General features: G+C 38.9%; 2 protein-coding genes across 2 annotated transcripts in view; one reads left to right on the forward strand and one right to left on the reverse strand.

The window, feature by feature from the left end:
* The window catches only part of LOC145445449 (uncharacterized), a 197959-nt gene that overhangs the window by 92867 nt on the left and 79681 nt on the right, over positions 1-25411 (forward strand). The gene's annotated exons all lie outside the window — the stretch shown is intronic.
* LOC145445319 (uncharacterized) overlaps positions 1-25411 on the reverse strand; it is a 97653-nt gene that overhangs the window by 41818 nt on the left and 30424 nt on the right. The window contains exons 32-42 of the mRNA XM_080323509.1: positions 24887-25085; positions 23632-23781; positions 21449-21564; positions 20365-20560; positions 18275-18366; positions 17526-17760; positions 16610-16733; positions 15640-15781; positions 3465-3622; positions 2316-2544; positions 518-639 (exon numbers count right to left, since the gene is read on the reverse strand). Of these exons, the coding sequence (XP_080179635.1) occupies positions 518-639; positions 2316-2544; positions 3465-3622; positions 15640-15781; positions 16610-16733; positions 17526-17760; positions 18275-18366; positions 20365-20560; positions 21449-21564; positions 23632-23781; positions 24887-25085 (1763 nt within the window). The remainder of the gene's footprint in view (positions 1-517; positions 640-2315; positions 2545-3464; positions 3623-15639; positions 15782-16609; positions 16734-17525; positions 17761-18274; positions 18367-20364; positions 20561-21448; positions 21565-23631; positions 23782-24886; positions 25086-25411) is intronic.

The raw sequence follows: 25411 nt of genomic DNA on the forward strand, positions 1-25411 counted from the left end.
CGAACAGAATTACATTTGAACACTGCTGTCGCATGGTTATGATAAGGCCTATGAACATACTCGACCTTTGCTGTCTTGAAGGATTATTCAATGGATGTATTTCTTACTAAACCTCTCAATAATTACTAGAGATATGCTCGATAATACAGGCATTTTCTCAATTTACTCAAAATTACTTCGCAGGCCGGATGAAATCGTCCGGCGGGCCAGATGCGGCCCGTGGGCCGTATGTTTGACACCCCTGTTTTTAAATGAATTATTTCATGATTATTATATTTCATTCGTGATGTCGCTAGTTGATTCATCATTTGGGATGAATTTGTGGCGAAATGAACAAGAATTGCTTGGTGTCTCATCCTTCCCTCACCTGGAGGGAAGATAAGACATTTGAGCAAGGATTTTTGAGGGCCAAGAAATCCTTAAGTATGTTGTTCAATATATCTCAGCAACAGTCTTGTCGGTATAGGATCAGGATTATCTGGTATATGCAGAAAATTACAACTTGTCAGATACATACGATGCTTTCAGGTATTGCGCCACTCCAGAATGAGCTAGAAGCATATTGTGTGCGGCGTCCAAGGCAGACTCCAAATCATTTTGAGCCGGTGGCCACTGGTCGCTCAAATATCCCTTCGTGATCTGTGTAGGAGAGCATTATATCAATCAACATCTGTTATTTAGGAGTAGTACATAGCATTAGGCCAAATTGAGTGCTTGAGGAATTGTATTTTGAATCGAGTATACGAGTATCAATGATTATGACATCATAGCAGTAAGAGGGTTGTGGAAAATTCGATGATATACCTTTTATGAGACCACAAAGAAAATATTGGCATTTTTTCATGACATTAAAGATGATTTTGTATTTTGTCTTCAATCATGCCTATTTCTTGCTTATTATAAGGCTGCCACCAGGGTGACTCGACTTGACTCCATTCATTTTTTCATATACGAAAAATGACTCGACTTGTACTCGAGTCTAGGACGGCCAAGACAGACATTTCATTGTAACTTCGAAGAATAGTAACGTTACCGCATGATTGGTTTTTCTTCAATCGGCGTTGATACTTCAAAAATAGGGCTAGAAACTTGAAAGTGGGCAAATTAAGATATTATGAATGCGAGCCGTTCTATATCACCAGAGCATAGTTGAAAAACGTGGATTGAACATGGCGAGAACTCAAATGAACACTATGAACAGGGACCACAATGACTCGGATTAGGGGTAGAGCCAAATTCCTCTGCTGAGTCGCGATCCTCTACTCAGCAACGCTTTCGTTACTCAACGCACGCCAAAATTATACTCACACTTAAATGCGTTCGAATCGGCACTTAAATTCAATTCAGCGCACCTCCAGACTTAAGTGTCATGGGGATCATTTCTCAATGTGTGGGGAATACCGAAGAAGTGCCGAAAATGTAGGGTGGATATGGCAAAGTTGAATGGCAGAGGAGCTAAGTGAATCGTGCATAGAGGAGCTTCAATTGGAAAGAAAGCCTGAAGAAATGTCAATTTTCAATGTATTTACACGATATCGATGCATTCTTTTGTTTCTTGAGGCCTGCACTTACGTTGCTGATTGCTGTGAAACTTATCTTTATAAATTTCGAATGGGTTTGTAGCGTCTTGCAAATACACTACTGTGGCGCGTAGGAACGTTGTTGGTATCTTCAAGGATTACTAATATTTCTACTGGGCCATTTTAAAAGGGTCTGGATGGGGTAAAGAGTGAGAGCGAGAGTCTACGTAGTGGGTTTTGTGGCGAAATAATAAGGAAAACGTTTCGTTGTCATGGGAAAATCGTTCATGCGTGTCTTGTTCAAGCCTAAACAAATCTGGCAATGAAACTTTGGAAAGTAGCTCCTGGAAATCGATAATCAACTGAGCAGCGAGAATTGGCGCGTACTCAACGTTGAGTACCGATCGGTACTTAGTTGAGTGGAGATACGCATTTGAGCAGTATTTAGTTGAGGAGAAGAATTGGGCTCCAGCCTAGTGTCTCAACATGATGACTCGGACTAGACCCTCTCCTTGACTCGGACTTGACTCGGCGGGAATTGCTAATGACTCGAGTCAAAACTAAAAAAGGAAGATTGACTTCTGACTCGGAACCTTGTGACTTGGTTACAACCTTTGCTTCCACAATGGAAAATGGTATAGGAACTATAATTTTCGTTGATAATTTCACTCTTAATTGAGTCCTCAAAAAAATTGTCTCTCCTTACTCGACTCGAATTGTTACAATCAATACTCTATTCACATTTGAACACCCGGTTCATTGTTCCTAGCCCTAGTAATATAAAAATATTCTTGCCTCTTCGTAGGGGTTGGCTATTGTTATCCAGTGGGTGACATATTGACTCAATCCATCAATGCATATCTGGCCATAGTCCACAAAAGATTGTACGATATTTGCAGCATTCCATCCTTCCGAAAACAATACTGGCATGTCGTGATGGTACAGCTCTGCAACAACTGAAATGTTGGCTCCTTGAAGGCTTTCGAAAAGTTCCTTATAGTAGTCGATTCCAGAAGCAACTACCCTGTAGAATTAGAAGTATATCTTCATAGTTTTTTACGAATTAGGATTAGTACTAGAATTATAGCTACACAATTTTTGTCAAGATTATATTATAACCGGTAGGTATTACTGAATTCACGAAAACGTGGACATTGAACCAAGTTCATTTCATACCAAATCAGACTTCATTCTCGGTTCGTACAGCAAGGTAGATTCGGTTCGCAATGTACAGCGTATAGTAGGGCTGTTAAAAAACTTTTCCTTCCGATTTCACTGGCTACTTGATAAAATTGTTAGGTTGGTTAAAAAAAACGCTGCACACCAACTTTGGCTCCATTCCAACCAGTAGAAGCAAGATTCATGCAGTAGAAAGTTTTGAATTTATCATTAAAAAAACAAAAAAATAAAATTTCAAAATTTTTCTGCCGACCCCATAAAATTGTTTGGCTGTCAGTGGAGATGATGCACACCCAATTTGGCTCAATACCAACCACTAGAAGCGAAGTTATTGCAGTCGAAAAATTTGGATTTGAATAAAATAGTATTTACGGTGACTAACTCTTTAATTATTTCTAATAAAATCATGGAATTACAAATTTTACTACTGCAATAACTTCGCTTCTACTGGTTGGAATGCAGCGAAAGTTGGTGTGCAGCGTTTTTTTCAACCAAACTAACAATTTTATCAAGTAGCCAGTGAAATCTGAAGGAAATGATCTTTTTTGAACAGCCTTAGTGTAAAGTTCTCCTGTAGCATATTCAGAAAAACCAGTAACGAGATTGGAATTAAAATAAATGAGAACGCAGAAACACTTCACAAATTAGAATATTATTAGATTATCCGCATGTCGCTCATATCAAGTCCAATTAGACAACTAGAATTACCTAATTATCGAAGTCTGGTAGTAAATTGACTAATTTGTGTTACATAATGTTATCTACCTAGCCCATGAGATGGAGATTCTGTAATGGCTGACACCAGTTGCCTTGACCATAGCGACGTAAGTGGTCATATTCATCCCGTAAGTGCCGACAGTATTGTTACCGTCAATCCCGCCAACATCAAACCACACAGTTCCATCAGTTGTATACCCTTCAACCTGGGAATACATGTTACATGAAAACAATGTATAGTTTATATCTGATCGTTTCAGATCAGTGGTTCTCAACCTTTTTGACCTCGCGGACCAGTAAAACTTGAAAACAAATGTTACGGTCAGGTGAACCTCTAAAAATCAAAATTAACCCAAATTTACCTAAAATATATGTGCAATGTAAAATCACAATGTTCATGTAATGCGGCCTTTTTATTAGTAAATATTTGTACGTGGTTGTGTTGAAGGTTCTGCAAGGCGAAAATTGCGAAGTCCTGTTAAAGACCACTACTTTGATTGTGATTGTTCTGAATCACTTGAAAGAAATACAACCTTCCTATTTGATGTAGTCTCCGTTGTACTGCCCCGTGTTGCTTAATTGCATTATCGGAATTTACCAAAGTTGGTTTCAAAGTCTCAGCAGCTTTCAAATATAACTTCTCCAAGACGATTTGTAGGCTAGATTTAAACATGTTCGGGTTCATTTCTAAATGAATTTACTATTCAATTGTATATTGAAGTTATGTACTTCCAGGAAGCTTTTTAAATATTTTCGTAAGCGGTACAGTGAAGGTCAGTGGCGTATCTTATACAAGCTGATAAAGACAAAGGGGAGATTATGAACTGCAGCATCAACAACAGCGTTTTTGAAGGCTTGTATCGCAAAAAAGACGTTGCCAGCATTTATCAAAAGCAGGACATTTCATGCTGGTGACATCATATTTTGTGCTACGATTGTTGATATACGATTTTCTTTTGAATTCTCTGCTAGTTGTTGACGATTACCCCTGACGAGTGTCAGCCGAGAATATTCGGGTTCATTGCAATATCAGTATACTATTCAATTGTATATTAAAGTTCTGTACTTCCAAGAAGCTTTTTAAACAGTTTCATGCAACAACTTGCACCATAGTGACGTACGTTCAAAGTAGACTGTGAACTCAGTATTATGACACAATGCAGAAAAGTACGTTCCAAGCTTCAAAATCATATTCAAAATGTCCTATTTCTCTCAGCAATGGACAAGCGTCTAACTTTTTGCAATTAGGAATTCAGATATAAAACTTTACTATATTGGCAGGCAGGAAACTTGCCACGAACCAGCACCGGTCCGTGGGTCGGTGCTTGAGAACCACTGGTATTGATACATTACACATGTTTCAAAAATAAACAGTCTACCAATATGTTATCATTAGGGCGATTTTTTTGACATGTCAAAATAAGTCAAAATTTCATCAAAATGGTGTCATTAGGTTAGAATATGTCGAAATTGTTAACAAAGTCAAAATGTTTTTTGCAACCTGCATTTCGTTTATTGTAGATGTTTGCACTGTCAGTGAACATTAGGGTTGTTCAAAATTTGGAAAATGTTTGGAATTATGCGTGTCCATCGCTTATTCTGTAGATTATTGTTAAAAAACAATAATGGGCTTGAAAGAAGCTCGCAGGAGAGCCGATATCATTTGTCTAAATGCGTTTGAAAGTCGTTGTTGAAGAGTGGGCGGGCAACCGACAGCAGAGGCGGGCAATCACGAAACCACGGATCTTGATTGGGTAATCGGCTAAGCTTCACTGATTACTGCAACAGCTGACTCGGATTCGGGAGCTTCGCTTTACTAAATTGAAAGTCTGTTTTGCTGAGGTAGAGTCTGTTAGTAGCGGTTGTGGTTCTGTACAAGCGCATTGTGGGTTGATGAGTCATTAGTAGTACTGTAACACGTGTTCTTTGAATGCTTCAGAGTCGATAGCAGTAGTTTATGATTTGGAGCAACAATAGTGCAGTCATGGTAGAGGCAAAACGGCGAAAGATTGCACACATGCCGCAGCGAAGAACAAGATCCTAATCTGAGCAGTACTTGGTCGGATATACTTGCGATTACATCTGTGGCTCGAGATTACCTACTATATGAGAAGTAATGAGTTACTTGCTGCATCTGAAAGAGTATTGTCCTCAGTCAACCCCTACTCATGAACTATGTATTGTGGTGGTGGATGATGTAATGACAGTGTGGAAAATGGCGAGAATTGCGACAATGCAGAAATCACATGTGGTTCGATCACCTAAAAACCTGCACGAAAGATGGCGTGATCTGAAGAAGAATCCGAAACAGGAAAGTGATCCCAAGGGTAAGAGGAGAAAATTCACTGATAATTCGGACAAGCTGTGGGATATTGGAAGTAGAGATGCCATGACAACAATATAAAATGACATTTATCTATCACATGAAAGAAAGCTTGAAGACATTGTATTTTATGAAGATCAACGGCAATCTCGCCAGTCAATAATGTGGGGAAGAGACAAAATTCTGGCTAAAGACCTCAAAAAGAAAACAGTAGCCATTGCAGATCAAACTGTTGAAAACGTTTCACACGACTCAAGTTGTGACTATGTTGTTTTAGCATCTTCGTCATCTTCAAAAGAGGGTGACAGTTTGAGTTCAAGTTCTGACTATGATGCTGATGTTGGACTTGGCACCTCGACCCAATCCATTAAACTGATGGCACCTAAAAATATTATGAAAAATACGCATGTGTCCGAAGCTCTGGATCGATTGCAAGTAACTGACAACGATGCAACGATGGGAGCATTTATTAAGGCTTGTGGAGGAGATATAGCCATGTTCTCCCTGTCAAGATCTTCAACGAAGAGAGCCAGGGAAACAAATCGCCTGGAAATATCTCAGGACATTTTGGAAAAATTTGCCGAAAATAGACCACAGCATGTTGCCATTCATTGGGATGGAAAGCTCACAGAGGATAGATTAGGAAATCGATATGAAGCTTTGTCAATTGTTCTATCTTGTCAACCTCAATACTCGGAAGGAAAACTACTTGGAATTCAGAAGATACAAAATGCGGCAGGTCAGACACAAAAACTACTTTCGACATAATTAAAAAGTGGGATATACAAGATGCTGTAACAGCTTTGGTTTTTGACACCACAGCAAGCAACAGCGGCTGGAAGAAGGGTGCAGCGAAGATCCTTGAGGACCTTCTAGGAAAGAAGGTTTTTTACCATGCGTGTCGGCACCATGTGTATGAGCTCGTAGTCAAAGACGTCTGGAAATGTTTATTTGGAAAAGCAACAACCGGACCAGAAAACACAAGGTTTGCCCACCTTAAGAAGAGCTGGGGCAGTCTTGACAGAAAACAGCAATTCAAGACTCTGACTATTCCTATATGCTTTATAGAACGAGCAGCAATGACAGTTCAGAACTTCTGTATATGCCTTGTTTTCGCCGAGTGAAAGCAATGAAACCCGAGAAAATATGGCAAAGACGCTCCTGCAGGTAGAGCGAACTTCAAGCTTCAGGAGAGGCCTGCCCTCGTTGAATGCAACTGTACACATCAACAAGGACACTACTTTGTCTGATTTTATTGGGCCACAGTCGTGGTACATATTTGATGTTTTTGAATGCTCTTGGGCGTGGCTAGCTCAACCGGTTGATGTTTGGCACTTATCAGATTCCTACACCAGAATGAACTCCTACATTAGTTATGTCAAAGTCGTTAATGATGCCGCAGAACGAGGAGTAAAGCTAAGCACAGACTATGCTGCAATCTTGACTGACAATGAACAACAAAGAGACAGTCTGCTTGAAGCTGTGGAACAGCATAGGAAGACAGTTGGAGACAGCAGGAAGTCAACTCTAATCAAAAGCCTGTAATCTGCAACTTGTGCCTGACAATGCAACACTGATCTGCAACGTACTTTTTTATTGTCTTTTGTAAATAGTGCTTTTCGCCTCCATTCAATTGTGAATAAAAAGTGTAATATGCGTTCGTTTATGGGTGAGACGTCGACCAGCCATAACAAGTACTACTGAGATGTTGACTCCTGGTGGTAAATTTTTGAGTTTCACTCAATGTCAGTAACTTTTGAAAAGGTTGAAGGTAGCAAGATGCATGCATCTAGTTTATTCGTATCTCAACTAGCGAGAGCACCTGTGCAATACATAGCACTTATACACATTCTGCAGGTAGATATTAACTCAGGCAGTTGCAATGTTGTACTATGGACTCTTGATGACAACATTAACAAAGGCAATATATCATGTCTGTAATGCCACCAACAGAAACGACTGCACAACAGCACGCAAAAATCATTACCAGCAGTGTTCACAAAGTCGGTCTATCAGCCAATCATTAGCTTATTATTACCGGCTTCAACCAATCAGGATTAATGGCTTCTCTTTGCCCGCCCACTTCATCGATTCCCCGCCCACTCGCCGACGGCTACTTTGAAACGCATTTAGATAAATATTACCGGCTTTCCTGCGAGCTTCTTTCAAGCCCATTATTGTTTTTTAACAATAATCTACAGAATAAGCGATGGACACTAGGGTTGTTCAGATTTGAAAAATTGTCCGGAAACTTCGGCCATTGTGATCCAAATGATGGTTTAGTACACAAAAACAATTTTATGAGCAATTTTGGTCATCGTCATCCTGATCTTCCTTTTCCTTGAAGCCCCCAAAGATCAGGGGCCAATTCTCCTAATTATTGCGGATTCCCCAGACTTTTTACCTAGCTCTTATTGTAAAGCAGTGCTCTGAGGTGATGATTGTACCTTTAGTGGAGTTTGCAGTTGAAAACGACCGTCTATAGGTGATAAATATCATGGTAATATATCTTTTTGGCAATCGTATTAAACTACATATGCCAGTGCGACCTTCTGGTACATGTGTTGTTATCTCTATAGGCCAGTGTTTCCCAACCCCGAGTCCGCGGACTCATTTGAGTCCGCGGAAGGTCCTGGGTGAGTCCGCGAGCCCAGTAATTTTAAGTAACTTTATCGGCACACACGTTGACAGATTGTCAACCTTGTATTTCCTCGTGTTTTTCATTGGAAAGACGCCAGTCTCATAGTGAATATATTATTTTAGGTAATTTTATATCGATAAGACCTTAAGAAACGATCATGGATCTTAATCTAGCGGTCTACGGACTTAGTTTTAGATTGAGAAGTCGAAAATCTACCGAAACGTCAAAATTTTCAATTATTTCTTCCACTTCCGATATGATTTCGGAACATGTAATTGACGGACCTACGGGGCTCGTTCACTTTCGGACCAAAGTCATTGCAGCCTTACGGAGAAAATAGCTTTTTGGTCCGAAAGTGAATGAGCCCCGTCCTGGTCCGGTTTCGTCAAATTCCGATTTGAGAATGAGGCTGGGTAATACCTATTTTGAAATGTCAGTAACCTTAATAGCTGTCATAAAAAATGCATAGATGCCTCAAATATGTGACTGGCGGTACTCAACTTGAATAGTGCTTTAAGAACTATACATTCATTGCAGTAGAATTTATTACCTCGGTGGCTTTTCAGGTTTCCCTTATCAAGAATTAACGCCACCATAAGAAGGAGAACGAGTTTGTATACAATCTGTATACCGCTAATTGTCTATGTAACGTCTTCTGTGTATTGTATAATTTGATTCTTTCTTATCCCTTTATTATGACTACCGGAGTACTGGTACAGCTGACTTTGGCCAGCTACCGTTACTTTTTATTATTGCATTGTTACGTCACATTTTGTCAATTTGGATTTCAATTGAATCTCTTTCTATATGCTTCTTATTGTGCCGACTCTTGTTGATAAGGGCCATACGAAATGCCTTCACGTGAATAAATTATACTGCAGCGAATATAGTTTTGAAAGCAATATCAGAGATACCTCAATAAGCGATGTTTCACCACGTATATTTCAAACGCAAGAACAACGAAACAGCACTGCAAATAATATTCGTTCTTCTGAGATTTTCTGTGTCTTGGGCAAACCAGTTGGTTGCAAGTATCACAAGCAAAACGGGTATGCTTTGCACATCTGTAGCATCTTCCTGGTTTGATACCAAACATGCCAGGTATAAACCCCTATTATCGCCAACTGGAATTTTTCAAACTTTATGTCCGAGGTAGCCTATAGTTAAAATTGTCATAAGCGATTCTATCATGGTCATAAACTGTACAATTTTGGTCGGATTGACTTGAATTTAGTACGAATGGACTCGGAATTTAATGATTAGTATTCACAATTTACATACCGAATATGCCAGGTATAAACCCCTAGGACAGTTCCTCAAACACACGTATGCAGGACTGTAACTGCCACACCCCAAACCCCCATAATTGGGTGGCGAGCTCGAAGGGTGCCAAAACTATTTCGTGAATTAACATAAATTATAGAGTATTTTTTTTAAATTTATGCAACTTTAAAAAAAAATCGCGCTAAGCGGGATTTAATGGTGTCGAATTTCTTGATTATTAGGCACCCTTCCCCCAAGAAAAAATACGCATGAATTATATCATTTTCCAAAACGACTCACTCAGTTCTACCGGTAAATCTGATTACATGAGCAGAGACATGATAAAAAGTTTACAGCAATATATATGCAATTCCCGATCATGTTGACCAAATGTAGAATATTTTCGCGCATCGCGCGGTTCATTCGAAACAAGATGGCTAACTCAACAGTACAAAAATTTAGCTGAGAAGTAGGGGTAAAAAGGTATCGGAAGAGGGGGCGAAGCCCCCCCATAAGTTAGATTTATCACCCTGTGGGGGCCCAAAACCAACGTTTTGTGGGGGGGGCTGACGAAGTGCTGTTACGGTCCTGCACGTAGGCACATAGCACACGTTTGCGGCGCGATATACGCTGAGTATTGGTAATTGATTATTGCGACTCTTTCACTCACAGACGTTATTCGGATATTGATCAATCGTAGGGAGATGTGCTAATCACAAAGACAATCTATAGTGGTCTATAAGTAGAACTCCAGATATGGACTGCATTACTGAACAGTTGCTTGAATTGCAAGCCGATAGATGTGGAAAGACAAGTTTAAAAAAGCTTCCTTGAATCAATTTTGGCCAAATGTGCAGTCGATGGAGCACAGTCTTTCAGATCTTTGCTAGCAAGCAGAAACAGCTCTTTTGCTATTTCTATTTCCGGCCACATAGCCTACGTGTGGGAATCTGGCTTTTCAACTCTCACGGTAAACAAAAGAAGTATAGCAATAGACTACAACCAGAAGATCACATCAGATGTGAGCCTACATTGACAACCATAATTCCGGAATTTGATAAACTTGTCAAGCAAGATCAAGGACAAGCCTCTCATTAAGTGTGGGTTGGGTGAAAACAGAGCTTGCTTTTCTATTGTTACCGTAATACACTCTCGTGGATAGAAACCAAAAAACCTACTTTTCGTTAATATAAAGCTTGAGTCCGCGGATACATAGGCGAGCTTGAAAATAGTCCGCGGGTCAAAAAGGTTGAGAACCGCTGCTATAGGCCCACTGCTACAGCTAGTCAGGCTATATGAATGATACAATTTCATGCATTTCCAGGTTGCTTTTATTTTGTTAACGTTGGTGAAAGATCTATTAAGTAGGAATATAATGTGCAATGCCAGTGCCTCAGGACAATTTCAGCTCATTTGTAAAATACTGCGTTGTCTAATTTGATGGAGGACCGCAATTTAGTTGAAGAATGTCTGAAACAAAGCGGAGAAGGGTTGTACCTGTCCTGCAAAGAACAAGAGACAAGTCCACTACTCAATATTCCCGTTCACTTATTGCCCAAAGACGACCAAAACGCAAGACTGTCCTGTTCAAACAGTCTAAGAGGTTGCCATAGTGTGGAATATGACAAGGGTACCTACTGAGCAACATTGTGAAAATCCAACAAGTGAATGATACAAGGCTTGCTCTTGTAACAACAAGAGAGTCAAGTGAATGCAATGTATGTTTCTGAAGCTCAATGAATTTATTGTGAGAACATTTTGAATAATCAAACTTTATGAAGCAGATTATGGCAAAAAATAATCAGCACGTTATAACATTTTCGTGGCTTGCGACAATTGGTATTATCATTGAAAAGATGTTGAGAATTCCAAGTAATTTTCCATCTGTATGCTGAGGATAAGAAGACAATATCACAGCCAATGCTTCATAGTTTGTTCCAAATCTGTCTTCTGTCAACTTTCCATCCCAGTGTATAGCAGCATGATTGGGTAGGTCTTGTCGGAATGATTCAAATATATCATGTGGAACCTTACGGCGATTAGCCTTTATATGTCTCTTTTATACTTGATATGGATAGCACAAAGGCATCAATATTCCCTCCGCATGCCTGCATGAAAGCACTAAGTAGCATAGTTGCTTGGTTATCAGTCAATTTTAGGCGGTCCAGCTCATCAGTAATATGTTTCTTTCTTAACAAGTTTCTAGGAGCTTGAAGTTCAATAAATGAAGGATATTTGATTGCAGCATCATAATCAGAGGATGGTGTACTGGTTTCCTTCCCAGGTGACAAGGACATTATTGTAGCAAATTCATCACTAGAACTTATGCTCGCAGATGCTGAAATAGGTTCGTCACTGATCTCAGCCTGGCTTCTTTCAAAGGTCTCATGTTTTCCTGCGAGTCGTGCACTGCGAGAATACTGTTGGTCCTCATAAAATGCGATGTCTTCATTTTTCTGAGATGGCGATAACTGCGTCGCAATGTCCAAGGTCCCCCAACTTATCGAGTTCATCACAATTGACATGTTCTTTTGAAGATAATAAAGTTCAAGCAGCATAAAGTTTGGCAACCTCTTCCAACAGTTTGAAGAAGAAAATCCTGCGTTTTGGTAGTCTTAGGGCAGATTTCTTTCAGATATAGCAGATATTTTAGAACTGGGAGTGACTGATACAATCAGATGACTATCCGCTCGAATAGTAACCAGACTTCGATCTTGTTCTTGGTGAATCCGGCACTACCTTTCTCCGCTTTGTGTCAGGCATTCTTCTTCTACTAAATTGCACTCTACCATCAAATGGAATTACTCGTTATGTTACAGATAAACTAAAATTGAGGTAAATATTACTGACATTACATATCATACACCTTTCAATACATTTACTGCTTAAAAAGTAGCTGCAAATCTCTGCATTTGTTCACGACTTTGCAACCCAACGGCGCTCCTTCGAAGTACGATCCATAACAAACCAGTGTCACCCGTGCAACTAATAAATGCTTCCCATGAACACGATAGACAGGTTTTGAACAGGAAAACGGAGATACATCTGATATTTATAAGACAACATTTAGGTACAATTTTGAAAACAGATATACTACCTTGCAATTCCTTATTTCTGCACAACCGTTTTCAACTGATAACATCACAAAAGCTACAAACTGGTTACACGGTCTACAGAGCACTATGTCAGCGTAAACACTCTGATGTATCAGCTGTAGTAAGGAGAACTGACCTCGGGATCTTTGGGGGCTTTGAGGAAAAGGAAGATCACGATGAAGATGACCAAAATTGCTCATAAAAGTGTTTTTATGTACTAAACCATCATTTGGATCACAATGGTCGAAGTTTCCTGACAATTTTTCAAATCTGAACAACCCTAATGGACACGCAGAATTCCAAACATTTTCCAAATTTTGAACTACCCTAGTGAACATATCATTTGACATTTTACAGTTTGCAGCCTACTTTATAGGCTTACCGTTGTTTACGGCCCATTGTCTGCTCATTGTGAATCATAAACGGTACAATAAAACAAATTGGTTAACATGATGTTATGGTCAACGTACCACAATATCCAAACTGAAGCAAGACTGCTTGGACATTGGTTGTTATATCAAGAAGCGCATGGTGGAAAGTAGTATAAACCAGTGGTTCTCAACCTTTTTCGCCTCGCGGACCGGTAAAATTTCAAAAAAGTGACTGGTGAACATTCAAAATTGAAATTAATCCAAGATGTAAAGCATGCAGCCGTTTTTTGCAATTATATGATGCTAGAGAGTGACATTTAGAGGGTTATGATCGTAATAAGTTATCTTCACGATGGCATCCATGTGATTTTATGGATGTCAGTCTGCTGTGTCGATGTAAAATTGCCTTATCCAGATAAACGTGCTACTGCCGGAAGTCGTTTACAGTCTTTCGTGCCGAAGGCCGTGGGTTTAACCGACCACACCAACTCGAATAATTTTTTTCTCTTTGACAATATCGATACAAGAAGCGTTTCGGAGTCGAACCAAGCACCTTGTCGTGCTACCTTGCTCATTGACCACTGCCACCGGACGCATAGGCTACTCTGGCAGTTACGAATACAATGCGTGACGCAAGAAAACACCTTAAAGCAATTATACCGGCAATCCGTGACGAAAAAGCACTTCGTCAGCCCACCCCCAAAAGAGTTGATCTTGTGCCCCACATGTCGATAAAGCCACAGTTGCGCGGAGGTTTTCACCTGTACTTGTGAGCACATTCATTCTACGCAGTGTAAGCAAAGAGTTTAAGTAGCTTAATCGCGTCAATAGCGAAAATTTTTCACCATTCATGACTGAATCAGTTTTCTCGCTGCACGCTTTTCGGAGTCCCATGTTAGCCTAATCTTCATTATTATGTGTTGGTACGTCATGGCGCGGTAATGGCTGACGCCCAAATGCCTATTTCTATGAATCATACGTATTTCTCGGAGAAGGGCACCTAATATGCAAGACATTTAGTGACACTAAATCGCGCAAAGAATGAAAAGAAATTGAAAAATGTTGGAAAAAGTTTCAAATAAATACGCTATGATTTATGTTCATCATGGTTGTAATGACTCGAGTCAATTTGTGTATTGACTCGACTTGTACTCAAGTCATTGCACATGACTCGTACCAAGTAATATGACTCGAGACTGGGTCTACCAAGACAGGCACTTCATTGCAATTTCGAAGAATAGTAAAGTTATCACGCTGATATTATTTCGTCTATCAATACTGGTACTTGAAAATGCTACCTGAAGCTGTTAAAAGTGACGAAAATGAGGATATTATGAATGAGAAGCATTCGATATCACCAAGTAGAGTTGTGAAAAGTGGGTTTCACATGACATTAACTCGAAACTGAAAAGTCCACACAATGACTTGGACTCGACAGTCTACTCAGTGACTTGGACTCGGACTTGCCTCGGTGGTGAATTGAAAATGACTCGACTTGACTCGAGTCAAAACTAAAAAAGTGAGATTGACTGGTGACTCGGAACCTTGTGACTTGGTTACAACCCTGATGTTCATTTGCAAAATAATTTCGGGTTCTTTTCAAGCTCAGCCCTTCTCCAATTGGGCGGTTTGGGGTGCCCCGGTTACAGTCCCGCACAAAATGAATGAATCGGAGACGAATGCTCGCGCAAACTGCGCTGTTTAGCGATGAGTCAGCTCGTACCTGTTCTGTACTTGTCACTCGCATGTCGTATGATGACACGTCTTGAACTTTAAGTCAAACCGAACATGTTCCCATCCCTAGTGTTACCTCAAGAAGTGCTGAATCAGTTTAAAATTTGATGTTTTATTTATTCGATCATTGGAAAAGCGTTTTACATTGCATGTTGAATTTAAGGTATAAAATTGTAATTTACCTGGCGGAACGGCAGAAATGTCGTCGCGGACCGGCGGTTGAGAACCACTGATGTAGACAACATTGTCATAATAAAGCAGCACGGTTTGTCAACAGCAGTGTATGCACAACTTCAGTGCTGCCAGCCAACAACTGCTGCTGTCAAACGTTCTTTCTCCATTCTTGGCAAGCTATTTAGCAAGGACAGACACTTTCTACCCGAGGATGTAGGGAAGTATCTTTCGTTGTACTACAACAGATTTTAATTAGTTCTATCATAATGCGTGATGTAACTACTGGAATTCTTCATAGAAGTCTTTTTTTCATGTAAAAATTGTCAGTTTTAAGTTAAAAAACTGTTTTTCAGACCAAACTACTTCGTTAAGCTAAGTAGTACAATTCTTATATTATGTGCGCAAACACTTAATTTGCATACATGAGGTCAAAATTTGGTCAAAATTAAGTTTTTTAAGGTCAGAAAATGTCAAAATTTTTCGGGTCAAAATCTTCCGTTTATAGCTATAAAAAATCGCCTTAGATATCATGATTGTATAATGTAGCCAGCTGTCTTGATGCACTAATACCGTTTCACTTAAATATGACTACTGTCATTACAACCGTGGCGAAGTCACTCACAGAATACGCGGCATCCGCCACTCCCCAAATGAAGCCCTCGGGGAAAGTCCCGTATTGCCACATTCCGTCTTCGTTCGTTGGGAATCCATTGTCACGGACAATTGAACTGTACGTACTTGCAGAAGATTTGGCCGTTCTGGGTCTGGTATAGGGCAAAGTTATTTTGTGGACGATAATCGTAGATATTTGAAGCTTCGATTGTAGGTTCAGCGCTTTAGTATACAAATGAATAGTACATACAAATACAAATAAACCAAAATATTTTCGGCTGACCATAGATTACTGATCTCCGTGTAGATGTGCATCTCAGTCGTCACACGTGAGTGCTCAGAGAAGTCTACTGCTGATCCGGCTAAAACCAGTATAATTGGTAGTCCTATAGCTAGCGATCTGAGTGCTCAAATTTAATAAAACTGGTTTTAATCAAAAGCTAGTGTCCCACTAAGTTGCTGACGATTGCCTCTGACGAGTGTCATCCGAAAATACTTGGGTTCATTGAAATATGAATATATTATTTAATTGCATATTGAAGTTCTGCATGACTGAAAATATAAGTACAATTTCGTCACGCTCCAATAACACCGCTCACAATCACCCTAAAGACCCAAGGGCCATTTATATCTAAAAGAATAGTGCAGGCGTATAAGTCTTGAGATCTTAAGTCTAGCCACGCAATATATTTCTTCTTTTTCTTGCTTTGCTTATTATGCTTTATCATGTACTTTGAAATAAAATCACTAAAGAGACACTGATGACGAAAGTACAAATTAAAATCTGGTCAGGCAATGGAACAATATACAAAGTTTATTCAAATTCTCTACTAGTTGCTGACGATTGCCTCTGATGAGTGTCATCCGAAAATATTTGGGTTCATTGAAATATGAATATATTATTTAGTTGCATATTGAAGTTCTGCATCTCCAAGACTCTCTTCAAGTTATCATTTGTAAATTTCCAAACAGGGACTTACTTGAACAGATTGATGAAGTTAACATGGTAGAGACCGCTCCTCGTAGAAAATCCGTTCTCCCAATCGAACGAATCCATTAACGGAGTCATAAAGCTAACTACGTTGACACCGTCGCTATATTTTGCTGCAGAATAACAGCACATTTGGTACTTCAAAATGGACATAAAAATAAAAACAAATGACATGTCGAATGCAATGTTAGGTCAATGAAAGTGATTGACAAATATTCAGAGTTGGTCAGTAACCATGTAGCCTACTTGATGCTTTTTCAAAATAATGCACGACTCACAGCTACTATACATCCAATTGAGGAAAATAGCATGGTTGTAATGATTCAAGTCACGATTTTTTGGTGGCTCGACTTGTACTCAAGACTAGGATGGCCAAAACAGACATTTCATTGCAACTTCAAAGAATAGTAATGTCATCACATTGTTGGCATTTCGTCTATCAGTCCTTATACTTGGGAAATAGGGCAAGAAACTGTTAAAATTGAAGAAAAATAGCCTACTTTATTATGGATGCGAGCCATTCTATATCACTCGAGCAGAGTTGAAAAAAGTTGGTTGTACCGGATTGAACTCAGAACTGAGCAGTGAACATAGTGACTTGGACTAGAGTCAAAACACTAAGACTCGAACTCGACCCTCTACTAGCTGACTTGGGCTTAATACGATGGTGAATTAAAAATGACTCGATTTTGACTCGAGTCAAACTACAAAAGTGAGATTGACTTGTGACTCGGAACCTTGCTAATTGGTGACAACCCAGGAAAAATGAGAGTATAACTCCAATGCTCGACAAGGTTCGTCTATCACTACTCGACTTGAATCATTGAAATTAATACTCGATTTAGATTAAGTACTCGAATCATTGTGACCAGGCCAACTGATAACGCAGCGCTGCATGTACGAACCTTTCAGTATTTCATTGATGGTATTCCGTAGATAGTTGACTCTTTCGTAGTCGTCCAATGCCTGCGTGTTCTCAAGAGTCTTGTAGCCAGAATCATCGACATAAATAGGCATGGTGGAGCCGTATTTGGCCGAAACAAGATACAGGATCCTGCGCACGCCCCACGGAACCGGGGACCAATTTAGGGCGGCTGGGAAATCTTGAGACGCCGATGTATCTTGCGTGAATTCAACATTCTGTCAATATAAAAATAAATGAATGTTTTTGGTAATACACAGATCAGACAGACAGACATTTACTTCATAAAATTTGACTGCAGGTGACGATATGACATATAAAGGCCTTGTTACTCGTAACCTTCATGATAGTGAAGTAAAAGTGTATTCATTTTTCTGACTGTTGACAAAATAGTTAGGTGAGCTAAAAACATTTTGCGTCAAATTTGGCTCGATTTTGCGGCTGCTGGACTGGAACGGGGCTTATCCAAAATTCATGTAATTACAGCTCCATTACGGTGGCATTCTGAAGAAAATGGCTGTGGCCAAAATTTTTTTTCGATCTGTGCTGCAATTAGAGACTACATTATCTTTAGAGCGCAGTGCCCCTTAAGTTTTCAAAATCGAGTAGTTCTAGTTCTAGTTGCACATTTTGAAAATGCCGTAGCTTGTACAAGTCTGCACGACACGAATCATATGCAATCAATGACTGATAAGAGACTAGCTGATAACACTTATCAGTTTATAATCCTACCATGTCTAGCAAATATCCTGCAGGAGCGCTGCTGATACCGTCTCGACAGAGCAACACTGTTCCAGGAATAATTGCTATGAAGTCGGCCTTGCCTGAAAATAACAGGTGTCATAATTAAATATGCCGGACCTGACGTGTGGAACAGTATACTGCCGGCTATTGAACAATCGACGAGCATATCTAAACTCAAAATACAAGCAATTTCTACTAAATGAATACCAGCCCGCCCTCAAGATTACGGGGACCACCACCTGACCTATCGCTCTCGCCAGGGTTGTAATGACTCGAGTCACACTCAAGTCGCGATTTTTTGCTGACTCGACTTGACTCTAGTCGTTCTCTTAAAAATGAAAAATGACTCGACTCGAGTCAATTTGTGTATTAACTCGACTTGTACTCGAGTCATTGCGCATGACTTGGACCAAGTCATATGACTCGAGACTGGGTCTACTAACACAGCCATATCATTGTAATTTCGAAGAATTGTAAATTTTTTATTTTTTTTAATTTTTTTATGCAGCTCTCCGAAAACCCAGACCATCGCAGGCCCTCTCTACATCTGGTATAGGTGCCTGCTCCGGTCTGGGGGTTTTGAAATTCTTCTTTTTATTTTTTATATTTTCTAACTAAGGAGGTTGAACAGTATTTAAATTAATGTAATGGTTTCTCTTTTTCATTTCTCTAGTTAGTTCTCAGTATAGTTAGTACCCTGATGCATCTTATTCGATTTTATATTTCTACCGTTTTCGGTGAGTCCGTTTTTTTTTTAATTTTTTTTATTTCGCTTTATGGGAGAAAGTTGGTTCTCCCGTGGCTTACTTTTTTTGGGGTTTTGGTCTCTATTTTCCTCCCCATATTGGGCTCTCTTTTTTTCCTCTTTGTTATTTTCCTACTCTATCGAGTTTTCTCTCTATATTTTCGACTATTTTTGATACGTGTTTGTTGTTTTCTACGTTTTCTAGTCGTTTTTTGACTTTTCGTAGGATTTTCATCTCCAATCCTTCATTTTCTATTCCTTCGTTTTCTATTTTTTTGTTATCAATGTCGAGAGCAATCTTCAGGTTTATTATCGTCTTTTTCATAATCGATGCAATGATCCAGTCAAGTTTTTCCTTTCCGGTGTTGTACATTATTGAGTCATTGTCTAGTTTCAGTCCTAGCGTTTTTTCGATTTTTTCTTTAATATCTGCAATATATTCGACTTGTACTCGAGTCATTGCGCATGACTTTGACCAAGTCATATGACTCGAGACTGGGTCTACTAACACAGCCATTTCATTGTAATTTCGAAGAATTGTAAAGTTATCACACTATTAGTATTTCGTCTATCAATTCTGGTTCTTGAAAATGCTACTACAAACTGTTAATAGTCAGGAAAATTCAAATGTTACGGATGCCAGGCATTCGATATCACTGAGCAGATTTGCAAAAAGTGGATTTCACATGCCATTAACTTGGAACTGAACAGTAAACACAATGACTTGGAATCGGACTCGAATCAAAACCCTATGACTCGGACTCGACACTCTACTGCGTGACTTGGACTCGGTCTTGACTCGGTGGTGAATTGAAAATGACTCGATTTGACTCGAGTCAAAACTATAAAAGTGAGATCGACTTGTGACTTGGAACTTTGTGACTTGTTTACAACCCCGGCTCTCGCTTTCCATGACGTGCCATCTCATTTTTGTCACTTGATTCCCTATATATTATCTTCTTTTACTTTTCATTCATTGTGCATGCCTCCTCTTTACCTCGCCTAGGCCAAGGTGGGTGTCTGATTTCAAAGACTACTCCAAGTCGTTTTGACACTTTCCTATCTTTTCATTGTATCCCAATTTTTTGTGGTGTATTGAACTGATAAAAATGGGAGGATAGTATCAAAACTATAATTCTTGTTGATAAATGAATTCTTGGTTGCAACGAGACTATCATTTCAGTACTCGTAGAAATCTCACTCTCGACTCAAATCAGTAAAATCATAACTCTATCCAGATTCAAGCACTCAAGGCTTTGTGCACATCCCTACGTGAATAACAATTACAGGGTTAGTATGCATAATCTTAGACTGGTACTATATGATAGCGTACCCATAATATCGAAATCGATTGGCGCTTTGCTCATAGCTTGGGTCATTTCAACCGGATAAGTTCCGTCCACGAATATCGGGTTCGCGAACCAGCCAAGTGTGAATTCTTGCGCTCTCATCGCGGCTTCAATATCAGCGGTTGAGCTCGAGCTCGAGTCTGCCGGTTCGTACCAGTCGGTAGACAATGCAATGGAAACCTATGAATGGACAAATGAGTCACACTTGTACAAACTACCAATCTAATTGGTTGACGAGTTTGAAAATTTTGAATTTATAGTAATTTTTTTTTTATTAAAGTCAAATCTTACTGTCAATCCCATGAAATTATTAAGTTGCTACTTCTATCGATTGGCAATAATAACTCCGCCGCCCCTTTTGAGAATTTTCGAAACATAATGGCCCCCTCATCATTTCAAAACCTTGGAAAAATTTCAAAAAGCATTTTTGTTAAAAAACGGGTGTACACAATTATAGTGGAGTACACATAAAGATGATAAATTTACAAAATTAGTATGGATCCCCTAAGAGCAGGTCACACATACAATATTCACCTGTTTTGCCCGTGAAGCTAACTACAACTGACCAACACCTGGTCAGTCGCAGATGAATTAATCACTATGATACCATACCGAATTTGCCTTCTGAAATACAAGGCAAAAATGCGGTCGTTTATTGAATGACTCTGCCAATGAAAGTATTGCTTCAACAAATAGCTGTCAGCAATGCCGTGGACTGTCTGTGCAATGTGCATGTGCATATACCATTTTATTCCTGTTTTCAATTTGTACCGTATCATCCCGTCGGCTACCATATATCTTATACGGCAAAATATATTTTCGATGTCAGAAATAAATCAAATGTGCCAGCCCAACGTTAAAGCTTTGGAAGTACCGTACCGGTGTAGTTTCTTGCTTGACAAATACGTACTCAGTTAACCAATTCCCATCTCATGATGACGTAACACTTGTGTTAATAAAAAAGTGAGATTTTCGCGAGTGGTTCTGCGTCTGAATATTGTACTTGTTACCTCCGTTTTAGGGGGCCATGTCCCACAGGTTTTTAACCTAGTACCAACTGGTACTCACTTTTCCTCCTTGAGATTGCCTGTATGATGTGTTGTATGTGTCCCACGCGAAAGCATGAGCTTGCAGCAAATTACGGGCAGCGGTATAAGGGTCAGAATCCGGGGACTCTGTCTTTCCTGCGGAATGAACTCTTGTTAAGATTTCTTGCTTACACTGATAGGGAGGAATCTGATTTGGAACAGAAATTTTCAGCTTTGCAAAAATTAAATTAGAATCAGAGTTATAGCTACACAGTTTACCAAATTAGATGAGAATTGGAATGATAGCTACAATTTTTTTTTCCAAATTAGACTAAAATTAGAATTATGGCTACACAGTGTTTTTCAAATTACACTAGAATTACAATTATAGCTAAAGACTGCCTTTCCTAATTAGACTAGAATTAGAATTATGACTTCATAGTTTTTCAATTTATATTTGAATTAGAATTATACCAAAAACTTATTTTCCAAATTAGATTCAAATTAGAAATATGGCTACACAGTGTTTTTCAAATTGGATTAGAATTACAATGACTGAATTCGCAAAAACTTAGTGCCATGCTCTATAATATTCATGACACAGCATAACTAACTAATTGCACGGCGATTCACTAATAAGTGTCTGTCTAGTTCTAATTCTTCAAACTACAAAAATGGGTACTTTTCAGACAGTTCATTTTTTGCTTCTACTCCAAGTGGTTACATACAACCTGCAAATCCGGTATTGTTACTTGTAATTGAATAGAAATGAACCATATTACTTTGAATTTTACTTGAGTATCATCGATGCGTACTTTGACTACCTAAAAAGCACAATTTCTGCGTGAATTGGTCTGTTGATATGAAAAAATCGTCTTGGAATGATCAACACTTGAAAGAATTGGACAATAAAAGAAAATTTGCAGCTTTTCCAAATTAGAATTAAAATTACTGAATTCAGAAAAAACTGAATAATTGAATTGAATTCCAAACCAGAAAGAGATACAGCAAAAAACAAGTCCATTTTATGTCAAATCCGAATTGTCGCTCATAAGCACGAGACTGGCAGATGTCTGTACAGCAAGCGTTACAAATTTTGTAGGATACCGTCCTCGTGTAGCATTTTCAGCAAAACCACAAATTGAAATTGGAATTAAAATCAGAGCATAGAAACATTTCACATATTACATCATAATTCAGATTTTCGGCATTTTGCTATAATTAGTCTAATTTGTCAACTAGAATTATCTAGTTGTCCGAGTCTTTAAACAGGTCTTGCGCGAGTGTCATCATAACATTTGGCTGTTTGGAGAGACATACCGTCATGACTAGGGCAATTTTTTTTACCTCAACAACGAAAGATTTTGACCTAAAAATCTAAATTTTGATTTTTTTTGACATTAAAAAACTTGATGTTGATCAAATTTTGACCTCGCGTATGTAAATTAGGTGTTTGCCCACAACATCTTAGAATTGTACCACTTATCTTCATTTCTGGTTGGAATTATCTGTAATTACGAAGTAGTTAGGCCAGAGCTGACTTTTCTGATTTAAAAACTGACAAACTTTTTCATGAAAAAACTTTATTTTAACTCAATCTGGAGCTATGAAGAGTTCCAGTAGTAACATCACGCATTATGGGAGAACTAATTAAAATTTGTTGTAGTACAATGAAAGATACTTTCCTACATTCTCGGGTAGAAAGTGTCTGTCCTCACTAAATAGCTTGCCAAGAATGGAGAAAGAACGTTCAACAGCAGCAGTTGTCCGCTGACAACACTGAAGTTGTGTGTACACTACTGCTGGTGACAAAGCGTGTTGCTTCATTCTGACCATGGTGCCCGCATCACAATTTTCCATCATGCGTTTCTTGATTTAAAAACCAATGCCCACACAGTCTTGCTTCAGTTAGGATATTGTGGTATGTTGAGCATAACACCATGCCAACTTATTTGTTTCATTTGGCAGTTTATGATTCACAATGAGCAGAAAATGGGCCGTCTACAACGGTAGGCCGATAAATTGGGCTACAAGCTGTAAAATATCAATGATAACTTCACCCACAGTGCAAACATCTACGATACAAACGAAATGCAGAACATTTTGACTTAGAGAACAAACTTCCCATTTTGACCTAACGCTATAATTTTGACAAAATTTTGAGTTTTTTAGACATGTCAAAAAAAATTTGCCCTAGTCATCACCAATAGCTGAGTCAATTACCTGGCGCATGTTCACCAGACCCATATCCTTTCCAAGCGATTGAGTACGGATCATGAATCGTGACCCAAGTTTTTATGCGATCGCCGAATGTCATGTAACAGAAGTTTGCATAGTCGTTGAAAAGTGTTGCAGTATTTTCGTTCAGCCAACCTAAAGAATACATAATAGAGATTGCAATAAAAAGATTCTTTGGGTTTTGCTAGTCAGATTCGAATTGGAAATTATAGTTATGTCTAGTTACAATATTCTTAATAATCAATGACGATCAAAAATATAATCATCTAGTACAGTTGTTCTCAACCTTTTTGTCTTCACGGACCCCTTTTGTACTGGCACGGACCCCCAGTTGTAGTATAAATTTAACTCAAATATCAAGCAACCATAATCTGTCTTTTGCAAATATTAACTGTAGGCTAATGACAAACAGCAACAAATTGACTTTTCTTAAATATAGCACCATACTGTATATAAAAATTGGGTAAAAATATGCGGCCATGTCTTAAAACTTTGGGCCTACAATACACGGTAATTGATGGGTGCCACCGACGGCACTTTTGGGTACGATCGCAACCTACACGGCACCAAAATTGACGAAGAGATTTTTAATGAACGCCCATACTATTCATTTTTATCCAGCAGCGGATCTTCAAGTTATTCCGGAATAGTGGCTTTATAAATCCAATTTTTGAGAATTGAACAGTATATTGATATTGAAATAAACTTGAATATTTTCGACTGACACTCGCCAGGGGTAGTCGTCAGCAACTAGTAGAGAATTGGAAAGAACAATGTATATCGACAATCGAATCACAAAATGTGATGTCACCAGCATGAAATCTCAAATGGGAGAGCGTTCAATGTACTATTTTAAGATGGTACATGAACTCCTTTTGTCGACAAAGCTTAGGCTGAATACCGATTTATCTTTATGTGGCGTAGAACCAGCAATATTTTTTCGCGATTGCGTAAAAGGTATATATTTGGACTTCTTGCATCATCCAGACTCTCATGATGCCATGATAAGTGATGCTTGAATATTCAACTTGGTTCAAAGTCAAGCATTCGATTAAGAATGGAGCACTCATTTTGTCTAGCCCTGATCGAAATGTCGAATAGTTTTAGATGGAAAATTAGAATATATTCACTAACCATTGCAAGTTATGCGACCAACTACAAAATGAGAAATATGTCAGGCTGACATCACAGTGATATTACCCGAACTGGCCTTCTAGCAAGAAAAGTTTCATTACTTTACCTCCAGCGTTCTCCAAATCTTGTGGTAGATCATAATGGTACAGGGTGACGATTGGTTCGATACCATTTTGCCACAGCTTGTCGATCAAACTGTTGTAATACGCAACTGCAGCGGCAATGGCGTCACCTTGGCCCGATGGAAAAAGTCTCGGCCATGATATGGAGAATTGGTGATGAGAAACTCCCAAGCTTTGAATCAACTGAAACGGTGGGAAGGAAATGAAATCTGACTTGCACAAACTACAAATCTAAATAGTTAACGATCAACTAGCTACCGGTACTAGTTTTTTGAGTTGTTCTAGTTGCCAGTTTAGAAAAGTGACTTCTGGTTCTAGTAGTGTGATTTGAAAAGTCAGTAGGCTAGTTCTAACTCTAGTTTTAGTTAGGATTTCGAAAAGCGAGTAGTTTAATTCTAGTTCCAGTTGCAAGTTTTGAAAAGTGAGTAGTGCTATTTCTACTTGCGATTATTGAAAAGTGAGTAGTTCTAGTTTTAATCCTTGTTGCAAGTGTTAATAAGTGATTAGTT

The sequence above is a fragment of the Botryllus schlosseri genome, chromosome 8 (genome assembly GCF_051294905.1).
Source record: "Botryllus schlosseri isolate E-star chromosome 8, Bs_hap1, whole genome shotgun sequence".
In the NCBI taxonomy this organism is placed as follows: domain Eukaryota; kingdom Metazoa; phylum Chordata; class Ascidiacea; order Stolidobranchia; family Styelidae; genus Botryllus; species Botryllus schlosseri.